The sequence below is a fragment of the Elephas maximus genome, chromosome 5, assembly GCF_024166365.1.
Source record: "Elephas maximus indicus isolate mEleMax1 chromosome 5, mEleMax1 primary haplotype, whole genome shotgun sequence".
NCBI lineage: Eukaryota > Metazoa > Chordata > Mammalia > Proboscidea > Elephantidae > Elephas > Elephas maximus.
The window spans coordinates 161374887-161386787 of record NC_064823.1 but is presented as its reverse complement, the minus strand read 5'-3'; the positions used below and the strand labels follow the sequence as shown (position 1 = coordinate 161386787).

Here is an 11901-nt window from a genome sequence, read left to right as displayed (position 1 = left end):
CAGTTTAGGGATATGAACTTCACGTGGGCCATCATCATTTTTTCCAAACTTCCAAGAGTCATCCCAGTGGTCTGTTAGACTTACCTCCTGGGGCACTTGCCTAGGTATTAAATACTGTACCAGGAGAGAGCTGACATATTGGCAAGCTGTCCTATATGTACACTTCTATTCTGCCCTTCCTGATCTAGCACCCTCAGGATCCACTCCCAGGCCATAGTGTACGACTCCAGGTATTTAAAGTTCAAAGAAAAGCCAAAACTAAACTATGTAATCAGGGGTGTATGTTTAGGTAGAAACTAGAATTCTAACCAAGTAAGTGATTTTCACAAAAGTCAAAATAGTGATTAGCTTTAGGAAGAAAAGAGATGGTACTGATGGGGAGGGGGCACAAGGGGAGTGGCTTTTCACGTGTTAGCAATATTCTACTTCTCATTTGGGTGGTTGTGCGTATTTGCTTTGTGGTAATTCATTGAGCTATACTTTTGAGATAATTCATTGAGACGTGCTTTTATTTCACAATGAAAAGGATGAATAATCAAACAAATAAATATGGTAAAAAAAAAAAAATATGGTAACAACCTCACAAATCTCAGAGCAGCGAAGGTAAATCTGTTCCTGGAGGAAACCACCTTCGGCCCAGGTCTCAGAGTGTGTTGAGATAGTAGACAAAGCTATGCGGGCTCACAGCAAGGAGAAAAAGCCACAAAACACAAGGAAACAATTCATTATGCAGGACCAAAAGACTTCGGCATTAGACCCACGAAGAATTTGGATACTGGAAAAAAAAAAAAAAGGAATTTGGATACTGGAATTATCATATTGTTATTGTCATCAAGCTGACTCCGAACAGAACGAAACGCTGACGAGTTTTGCGTCACCCTCCCGATTGTTCGTATACGAGTCCATTATTACGGCCACTGTGTCATCCCTCTCACTGAGGGTTTCCCTCATTTTTGTTGACCCTCTACTTTACCAAACACGTCTTTTTTCTAGCGATTGGTCTTTTCCCGATAACGTGTCTCAAGTGAGCAAGCCAAAACCTCACAATCCTTGCTTCTTATACAAAATATAAAATCAATGACTCTCTGGCAAGGCTGATTTTTAAAAAAAGGAAAGTCACAAATTAATATTAAGAATGATGAAAGATACATGACAGATGCTGCGAAGATTTAATTAACTTTTAAGAGGATATTAAGGCCACTTTATGCCAGAAACTTGTAAAACCAAACCATTGAGAACGTACTGAGCTAGACACTTTGGAATCAGCAATAATTAAAACAAAAACTCTGTCCTACTACAGCTTACATTCCAGTGGCAGGAGTCAAAGAAATATCTCTCATGTCACGTAACCAGAAACCAACCCCGTTGCCGTTGAGTCAATTCCAACTCACGGCGACCCAAAGGATGGAGTAGGACTGCTCCACAGGGTTTCCAAGGAGAGGCTAGTGGATTAATACTGCCAAGCTTTTGGTTAGCAGCCAAGATCTCAATCGCTGCACCGGGCTCCAAAACCTTGTAAATGTAGATGAAAGGTAAACATTTCCTGAACTTGTAACTTGCCAAAAGAAGTATAGTTCTAAAACATTAAAGAAAACAGAATCAGTATTTTAAAATCTTTTCTTAATGAAAATGTTACCGGAATAAGGTTCTTGGCTCTCACTGGTCAAGAATGAGCAGGTAAGACATGTAGTTTTCCACACAAGCAAAGCTTTATTGAAGATGCTTTCAAGCGGAGACGGAGACGAGGAGGGCCTAGAGCAACGCTTACCCTCTTCTCACAGGACAAAAGACAGGCCCGACTTTCTGAAAGCTCTTGGGCGGAACAAGATTCATGTTTATTCATACACACAGGCGGGGATATGTTAACTAAGGTGCCCCCGCAGCAGCTTTCCAAGATGCCTCCTGTCCTGGAGGGCTCTGGGAATTGTAGCAGGACTTATTGTGGGGTGTCACACCTGCGCAGTCTCCCGGTGTCCGGGTTCGAGTCCCCAGCCGGGGCTGGAGCCCCTCACTGCCCCTGATTGAAGGTCACACAGAGATCACAGGTGGATGTTCTGCGCATGTCCCTGGGCCTGGTTTTCTCCAGCTGCTTCTGAAAGGCAACTTTAAAGAAGTCTGCGGGCTATTTTTAGATACCCTGCCCCATTGTTCTGGGGAATGGCTTTATTTCCGCACCCTGGCCCATTTCTTGTTACCTTGTTTGCAGATTTGGGGGCCCCTCTGTTCCTTGTCTTACTAAGTCTCTAGGTTCCACATTCAACCCCCTAAACCCTGGTGGTATAGTGGTTAAATGCTATGGCTGTTAACCAAAGAGTCAGCAGTTCAAATCCACCAGGCATTCCTTGGAAACTATATGGGGCAGTTCTCTATAGGGTCGCTAGGAGTCGGAATAGACTTGACAGCACTGGGTTTTAGTCTAGTCTATTTTTGGCACTGGGTTTTATTGGGTATTTTTCTTTTACTTGTTTCTCCTCTAACCACACCAGTCTCTTTGCTGTTTTTCAAACAGGCGCCCTCTGATCTCAGGGCCTTTGCTCCCTGTCTTAAAAACACAGACTCCGAAGATCTTACTGCTGAGTTCTACTAGACATTCAGGGAATGAATAGTTCAAGTCCAGAGTATAGAAAGAAAACTCCCCTTAATTTCATTGTAAGGCATTAGCCGTACCTCAAAACCAAAACCGGACAAGGGGTCTAAGAAAATTATAGGCCAGTATGGCTGTCATGGATTGAATTATGTCCCCCACAAAGTTTATCAACTTGGTTAGGCCATGAGTCCCAGTATTGCGTGATTGTCCTCCATTTTGTGATTGTAATTTCATGTTGAGAGGATTAGGGAGGGATTGTAACACCACCCTTACCCAGGTCACATCCCTGATCCAATGTAAAAGGAGTTTCTCTCGGGCGTGGCCTGTGCCACGTTTTCTCTCTCAAGACATAAAAGGGAAGCAAGCAGAGAGTTGGGGACCTCATGCCACCAAGAAAGCAGCACCAGGAGCAGAGCGCGTCCTTTGGACCCGGGAGTCCCTGGGCCTGAGAAGCTCCTCGACCAGGGGAAGATTGAGGACAAGGACCTTCTTTCAGAGCCGACGGAGAGAAACCCTTCCCCTGGAGTTGACACCTTGAATTTGGACTTTTAGCCTACTTTACCGTGAGGAAAGAAATTTCTCTTTGTTAAAGTCATCCACCTGTGGTATTTCTGTTATGGCAGCACTAGATGACTAAGACAATGGCTCACGAACATGGATTTATAAAAACTACTCTAGAACAAATACTGGCAAAAAAAAAAAAAGCAATATATATAAAGACAAAACATAGTGCTTGAGGTGGGTCCACCGAAGAAGTGCAAGGATGGTGGATGTTAGGAAATCAAATAATATAATTCACGTTAACTAATTTTTTTTTTTAATGGGGGGAAAATCTGTGGATGTGTTAACAGAAGAAAACTGGTAAGATCAGGCTTGTGACCAGGAACAAAAACACAGAAGAAAAACAGAACGACACTCTGGGTAGGGAAAGGAACCTCATTTCCTAGATAAAGCTGTCTACTGAGAACCTACAGCAGGTGTCCTGTCTCACGGTGGAATGCTGAAACCCCGGGATGCCCGCCATTTCTGCTTCACCCTGCACCACAGGTCCTGGAAGCTCAGCGAGAAAAGAAAGCCACAGGGATCAGAAGAACGTTTATTTGCAGATGACGCGACTGTGAAGGTAGAAAACCCCAAAGTATGAGAGATTTTTATTAGAATAAGAGCCTTTGGCAAGGGTGCTGGAGAAAAATAAATATGCAAAAATCAATTGCATTTCTCTATGCTGTAAAAATGTAACTGTAAAAATGTAGGCAAAACATTGTTTAAGAAGTTTCAAAAATAAAAAGCCTATCTATACAGGATCAATTTGACAACGGCAACTAGAAAGATTAGACAGGAACCTCAGGGGACAGTGAGATTATGTTAATGGTGGAGGGACAACTCAGAAAAAGGGTGAGAACTGCACAATTCAAAAGAATGTAATCAATGTCACTGAATTGTGTACGTACAATTCCACGTCTACAAACTGGTGAACTGGTATATGTTTCGCTGTGTACATTCTGAACAAAATAAAATCATTAAGAACCAACCAGCCTAGACATTCCCTTAAGCAGGCAGCCTCAGGCCTCCCTCCTCTTGAAGCCACGGCCTGTGGAGACACAACTCTGTGCCCTCAGACCCCTCCTCCTGGTTTCCCTGGGCTTCTCCAGGACAGAGGCCTCATCTGCCTCCTGGACTAGAGGTGAAGACATTGCCAAGCCCTGAGTAGCCACCCAGAAGTGTCTCGCCAATCAACACCCTGCTACCAGAGGCTGGTTGGCCCTATGGTGTGCCGAGGTCTCTCAGTACCTGTCAGGCTCTGGGCCTGGGGTCTCTGCTCAGAACCCTCCCTTTCCTCCTTTGCTGGAAGCCTTTTTTTCAGCGTTCAGGACGGCAGCTCAAACTTCCCGCCTCAGGCTCTCCTGCAATCCACCGATCTGGGGGTCTGCCTAGCTGTCTCTGGCACTACCATACGCTCCGCTCTGTAAGGAAGGCTGATTTCCTCACACCTCTGAGCCAAGCACAGGGCCAGGAGCCTAAGCTCCGGGTGCACGCTGGAGTGGAGGCATTCATGCCTCTGGGGTTTAGTGCTGCCATTTGCCCAGAAGCCCAGGTACCCAGTAGATCGCTGGCTGGACAGGCGTGGAGAGGGCAGAGCCAGGAAACCCATGCCCATTTCCCACCTCTCTGGCACTGCCCATTTTGGGGGGGACACCTGGCACAGCACACACCTCTGGACCATGGCTCCCCACATAAGGTGGGCTCTGTGGTCAGGTGCGAGGGGCATGGCAGAGTCAGAGCTGCGCTCCTGTGCAGCTGGGCACCAGCCTCCTGCCAGGATCCTGTTCTCAGGGATCTTGGGGCCTAGACTGTGGGCCCTGCTGGACGAACACCTTCTGGGCAGGCAGCAGATGAGCAGACTCTCCCCGCCAGAGGCAGAACACACCACAGGCAAGGTGGGTGAGAGACACACACATCTGCAAAAGGGGGAGAACTGGTTCCACAGATGAAATGAATGCACCAACAATGGACCTGGTTCAAATGAATGGTTTATTTCCATCTTTAAGACAAGTAGGAGTCCAGAACAGACCGCCCTACGTGGTTATAGTTCAGATGGAACAAAGGAAGGTGTGACTTATGTACAGAGGAAGGGGAAGGGACTTATTTTCATATTAACCTTCTCCTATTTTGCAGTATTCAAAGAAGAAACTAAGCACACATTCTCCCCAATTTAATTCAAGATGAATGATCAACCAGTTAAGCAAAAAACATTACACTTTGAAAAGCGTATCGGCAGAGGTGTTAGTGAATTGGTCGAATGGGTTCCTGAAGTTTGGGTACCATTTGAAATATGAGAAAAAAGCATTTACGTGAAGTCCGGAAGGAACCTAACTGTAACCACGTCCAGTCTGAGGGCAGACACTGTCCGCGTCCCTCTGATGAAAGCCAGATGGTCCTACCCTCTGTAATGCTAAGTAGAAAATTATTACTTTTATTCAGACTAACTGGAAGTGAACCAAACAGCTGAAGAACGAAGAATAAAACCATTCTCTTCATTGCAGGACACTCCTTCGGCCCCATGTAAAGTGAATTCTGCTCCTTTGGGAGGTCAGCTGAAGGTCAGTTATTGCTAGCAAAGCCGGAGTGGCCCTTCCCCCACCACAAAGGCTGCTGGTTTGGCTTGAGGCCCTCTGAGGGCGGCGGGGCACGAGGTGGAGGCAGGCTGGCACCACAGGCTTCTCCCCTCTGCCCTCCAGAGCAGCCTGCTCACTGGAGAGAACGGAGGGGGTTTTTCCCTGGGCTCCTTGGGGAGGAAGTGCCGCCATGCTTTGCCAATCAAACCCATGGAGCAGTCAAAAGCCCAGGAAGCCAGAAGAGCAGCTTCTGAGACAAACTGTCAAGTGGTGGGGTGGGTGAGAAAGCCAAGTCGGTGGCCCAGCTGAGGTCAAGTGGGGGGCCAAGTTCTTTAAAACAAAGGGTAGAAGTAACTTGGACAATGGCGTGGAGGTGAGCGGCTGATAAGGCCATTGTTAGTGGCACCAGCTCCCAGGGCCTGTGCTCAGGCGACCAGACATTACACTATAGGAACTGAGGGCCAGAGGCCATGTGGCGAGCACGAGATTAATTTTATCAGAAAACAGAGAAGACCCTGACCGCGGGCCCACCTGCTGACCCTGCAGATTCTGTGCCAGGTGGAGACCTTTGGGGCATGGGTAAGGTTCCTGAGAACGGTTGGTGAACAGAAGCAGCGGGGGGACGGCACTGCTCCCAGGCTTCATCAGGCCTCTGGGAGGGCTGACGGTGCTGCGTCTCCTGGCTGCTGGGAAGGAAGGACAGCCTTTATTGCACGGTTTTAGTCGCAGGAAACGGGGCAGTGCCCTGCAGAGCTTCTCTGGATTTGCAGAGATCACAGCCCATCCAAGTTAAGGTGCAGGCGGAACCACAGCTGCCCTGACTCCCCAGAGGAGTCCGGTGGTGGGTCTTCCCAGGGTCTCCAGGCTGGGTGGGTCTCGGCTGCTCTTGCTGCTGGGATCCTCAGCAAGGTGGACTGTTTGGTCACTGTGCGATGGGCAGACTGGTTGAGTGGCGGTGGCTGTGAAGAGAGGTGGTGGGCCCAAAAAAGCCGGGAAAGACCTGCTCGATCACTGCCTAGGGGCTGCCCTTACAGTGACGCTGCCGGCAGGAAGCTAGGAGACGGGGACACTTCTTGGCAAACATGCAGGTTCCGGAATGAGGCTGGAGGCACAATTCTCAATTCCACTGTGCGGGCCAGCCCATAAGCCACATGAGGTCCCAGAGCAGGGAACCCCGGGCCTACAGGCTGGTGGGTGGCCAGTGGGGCTGACTCCCTCGCCCCCAGCTCGGAACCACGCCACCCCAGAGGAGCAGAGCTGGAGACCCTGGTCTGGGAAGGCCCCCTGGTCCAGCCCCACAGCAAACTGGAGATAACAAAAAGATCAAAGAAGAGGTTGGAAACAAAAGAACGGATGATATCATCAGGCATTGATTCTGAGAGTCTTTTGAACTCAGGAAATTGGAGGCAGCTAACCCACAGATTCTGCGGAAGGCTGTGGGGAGAATCCAGCCATGCTGTTTGTCTGTCCCTCCATCTCTCCTGAGCAGCACTGTATACTTCATATATAAATGGGGTGATACCGTTTGTGGTTGATCTTTTTCCTACAAGTCGGGCAGGTACTAGCATTTTTAAGGGAATCACGGAGGCACTGGCTGCAGAAGACGTGGCCACATTCTGTAGAAACAATGAGACGTCCATTCTGCACAATCTAGAAAAACATTAATAAATGAGGTAATTTGATCCTGGTCACTGCTGCCTGTTCCTAAGACTGGGAACTGAGAAGACAAGAAGGGCCGCGAGGCTGCCGCAGAAAAAGCGAGGGCCAGAGGCTCAGCTGGAAAGTCACGAGGGGCCACGGCCACCGGAACCCTTAGGGGCTCAGTGAGGTTCAGGGCTGCTGTACTGGGCACAGGGTGGGTCAGAAGATACTAGAAGCTTCTGCTTAGGGCCAGGATAGGGGCCACACACAGCCGACAAAGTCATGTGGGGAGGCCCAGGGCAGGAGGAGCCAGCATGTTCTCCCAGGGTGGAAACGCAGAGAGGTATGTCCAACCCCACCCGTTGCAAAGCATTCTATTTGGTCTAATTCCTTCCCTGCAGCTGGCTTACCTCAGAGTAACCGTCCATGCAGATGGGACAGCTGACAGTACCGGAGGGCCTGAAACCACAGGGCGTCACATAAGTGTCTCAGCAAACTAGCACTCACCACTTGGTGCAGCTGCTGCACGTAGCCAGGCCCCAGGCCCTGCAAGCCTCTGCCAGGCCTTCCCTGGCCTCCTATGCCGGTCTGAGCATAGGTGCCCAGCAGACCTGCAGGGACCCGGCTCCTCCAGGGGATGCAGGAGGCCAGAGAGAGGGGCAGAGGGAAAAAAGACCAGACCAAAAGAAGGGGCTAACACCCTGAGTCATCCTGCCCTCATGCCCCTCTATGTTCACTCAGAGCCCCTGGCCCCCACAAGTGTATGCCAGCCCCACATTGCCACCTCAGACCTCAAGAGGGTGAACCCTGGGCAAGGCCAGGCAGGACCCACTCAGCATTCCTGGTGCCAGCAGCGGGGAACCATGTCTGTTCTTCACTAGCGGCCCAGGCTGCTCCATTCACTTGCCCAGCGCCTGGCCCAGCCCGGTCACCATGAGAAGAGCTGAACCCAGCTCTGTGCCCAGCTCCGACTGCTCAGGCAAGCCCCCACACCTAGGGGCTCAGAGCATTTGCTGAGAGCCACAGCGTTTTTGACCACTCCCCACCCGCTCTCCCTGACAGATGGCTGAGTGGGTGCCTCTGTACCTGAGTCCGGCCGCGCCCTCCTCCCTGGCGCCTCTGGGCGTGTGTGGGGTCACATACACGTCTCTGTCTCTGGGGGACTCATCCTCGTCACTGCTCACCACACAGCTGTCGGCGTGGTCCTGGCGGAGCCTCCTCGCATTCCTCCTGGGTCGCCTCCTTTCTGAGGTTTGAGGTGACTGTCAGGGCTGGGTCTCCCTGGGCCACTCATCCTCCTTACCACCCCACCCTGGTGCCTCCAAGTGACCCTCCTTCCCTGCCTGAGAAAGGCCATCCATCCAAATCCCCAAAGAGAAACTGCTACCATGCCCTACCACACCTTAAAGGTCCCACCAGCCTCCACAGAGGCCATGACCCCCATCTTCCCAGCAGAAATCACCCCATCTCTCCCACAAGAGGGGCCTGAGCTGTGGACCATTCTAAGATTGTCAGCTTCCTCCAAAATCCAGTCAGCCCCCAGGCAGGACGCAGCATTGGAAGCTGTATTTGCCCCAGCAGCTGACAGGGGCCTGAGTGTGCAGGTCTGACCACAATACCCTCACGTGTCTCCCTGCTTCCGTTCCTGGACCGCTTTAGAAGCGTCTGACGAGGGCTGCCAGAATCACAACCCTTACCATGGCCAGCCTCCACTCCAACCCCATGAAAAATGAAAGTACTCACCGTCAACAATCTTTTATAGGGAAGGAAAAAAAAAAAGAGGCCATCAGTTTGACGTAAAACATTCGATTACAAAACATATCTCTTGAACAACAAAACTATAGCATTTCTTGCTTCGAATGTGTTAGACACTGTGGAACCCCTACTCCTCTGTGAGGGAAGGCCCCTCGACCCCTGCTCCCGCCCAGCACCCAGCAGCAGCAGACCTGCCTGCCTCTTCTGCTCAGCCAAGGGCCCCTCACCTAGTCACTCACAGCTGACCACCAGCATGGTCTCTGCCCTGAGGGACACTTAGCTCGCTGTGCTTCCCCCGCCACGTGTGTGACAGTGTCTGTGCGGGCATGAGGGGCTCTGCAGAGCCTGCGAGCGTGAGCATAGCCCTGGACGGGTGCCTGACCTGGGACGGCACTTACCCTCTCACAGGCCACAGGGCTGCCACCTTAGTGCACTGCTGTGAGGAGTAACGGAGGCCCGAACATCCGGCACAGGGCTAGGGCGTGCGTGCAGCCAGTGCTGCCGTGAGGCTCCACACGCTCTCCTGGGCGACAGCGCCCACGTGGAGGATTACATGTGATGCAGCTACGACTAAGGTCTGAGCCTTCACTTGAAGGAGTGGCGTTGCCATGCTTACTACATTATTAAAAATAACTAGCAGAAGTAGGCCATGCGTGGATCAGTCATGTGAGTGGCACAAACCAAGGATTGTGATCTATTCAATTTGTGTACCTGAGGTATGCAAAAAAGGTAAGGACTTGACTAAGCCCTGGCCTAACTGTCCAGAACTTACATCTTCCCCACAACGGTTTCAAACCAGGTCCCTCCAGCACTCTCCAACCTGTCCAGCTCAGGGCCTCCCCAGCAGCACACTTGTCCACTCCCAGGTGTCACGTACGATGGACTACATTGGGAACGTGCTCTCCAGGACTCACAGAGTGACAAGCACAGAGGGTGGGTGTCGGGGTAGGCTGTGTCTGGCAGACTCGGCTACAGGTATCCAGAGGCAACTCTGGTGGAGGCAGCAAGGCCCCAAACCCAGGCTCCTCTCCTCTAAAAGCTAGCCGCAGTAGTGTCCATCTGAATCTGAAGACTCCCCCCGACCAGCCTTCTGCTTGAGCAGAGGTGGCCGCTTCCTTGCTAGGTCAATGCTGAGATGCCCTGGAAATACTGTACCCTAGCTTAGAGCTGGCTCCCCCAGACTTCTCAGTGCCCTGTAAGCACCTCCTTCCACATATGAAAACTCGCTTCTGCTTAAGAATAACTAGAGCGGTTTCTGTTTCCCAAACTAAACCCTGACAGATACAACAGACCACCAGAAAGGCAGCAGGTATAAAGGTCTTCACTTCGCAGATGAGAACACAGTTTTCCCACCTGGAGCTACTGAAGGTGCTCTCCTCCGCCACCCACCCCAAGTGGCTGCAGAGAGTAGGAACAGCTAGCCAACCTCCTTGGGTAGACCACACTTACTTGAAGAAAAGCCTGGGCTGGCAGAAGGAAGCCGTCCACGTGAAGTCTACAAAAGGGGTCTCAAAAGGGAGGCTCTGCCCACAGTGCTGGCCCTTGGGGAAAGCCCTGAATTTGGCCGGGAGGGAGCAGAAGCAAATTCTGCTTTGGGCAGGGATGACCTGGGCTCTCCAGAGCCCCAGTACTACCCCACCGGCCTTTGCCAAGATGGACCACTGACTAGGTTTGCACACCTGAAGGTCGTGGAAAGACGGCCGACAGGACAATCCCATCCCTTGACAATCAGCACGCAAGAACCGGGTCTCCACAGGCCCTCACGAGCCAGGGTGCCTCTGGGGTCAGACCTGAACACTGTGGCCCCCTGCCCCGGGGAGGTGTGAGCTCTGTAGCTGCAGCACCCAGGACCCCGCCTGGCACGTGGCAGGTGCTCCTACATCACCACTGGGTGAATGAAGGCCACAGAGACTGCTTGCTGGTGATGAACTTGACTGCCCCCACCTTCAATAAGAAAGTCAGAGCTCTGGGCGACCAACCCAGCCTCTAGCCCAAGGGGCAGCGTGAGCAAGGCACCACAGCCTGAGTCTCCTCCCTCCATGCCCTGGGCCTTTCCATACCCCTGTACAACCTTCCAGTTGACAGAACCGAGACAGCAACTTCACTACCAGCCTTCCCTCCACCCACAGCCACACCACATCAAATCCCAGGATCCCGAGAGGTAGGTGCACATTGTTCTGCCCGAGGCTGTGGTCCTGCAGGGAGCAGCACAGCACTTACCTGGCACAGAGACAGAGGCCGGGGAAGACTGTCTACTGAATGAGGGGACCAAGGGATGCAGGTATAACACAAGCACCAGGGCCTCTAGTTGGGTTGAGAGGCCTTTAACAGAAGTGAAAAATCAAAACAAAAAACCACCACCATAATTAAGAGGCCCAGGATCCGAAACTCACATACTCGACTTTACTTTGCGTCTGGCTTCTCTTTCCCTACTCTGGATAAACCAGAGTCAAGAAAGCACGAGAAGACAAGTGAAGGTGCCCTGTCCCAGAATGGCCCCTTGCTGTCCTTCCCCAAGGCAGCACCAGGCCTTCCTCTTGTTTGGGTCCCAAGCGTCCTCGCTGGCATGTAGAGAATAAACAGGCCGCAGCAGCTGCACTCTGGGCGCTGGCACCAGGTTGGTCACCCCGCACCCCTTCTGAAGCACACGTGAGTCTCAAACCCCGGCGAATGCTGGCAGCCACGCTACAGTCGCCTAGTCAGTAGGGCACACGGGCCCTTCCTCTTCTGATGGACATGGCAGAACACGTGGCACTCTAGGGACCTCCTGCAGCTCCAGCAGCACCCTGGAGCAAAAGAACC

The 11901-nt window shown here is 51.6% G+C and overlaps 1 protein-coding gene across 1 annotated transcript in view; it reads right to left on the bottom strand.

Moving 5' to 3' along the window:
* Positions 1–5098: 5098 nt before the first annotated feature.
* The window catches only part of RNF4 (ring finger protein 4), a 40424-nt gene continuing 33621 nt past the window's right edge, over positions 5099–11901 (bottom strand). The window contains exons 5-8 of the mRNA XM_049886614.1: positions 9088–9097; positions 8431–8590; positions 7755–7803; positions 5099–7353 (exon numbers count right to left, since the gene is read on the bottom strand). Coding sequence (XP_049742571.1) covers positions 7204–7353; positions 7755–7803; positions 8431–8590; positions 9088–9097 — 369 coding nt within the window. The 3' untranslated portion in view covers positions 5099–7203. The remainder of the gene's footprint in view (positions 7354–7754; positions 7804–8430; positions 8591–9087; positions 9098–11901) is intronic.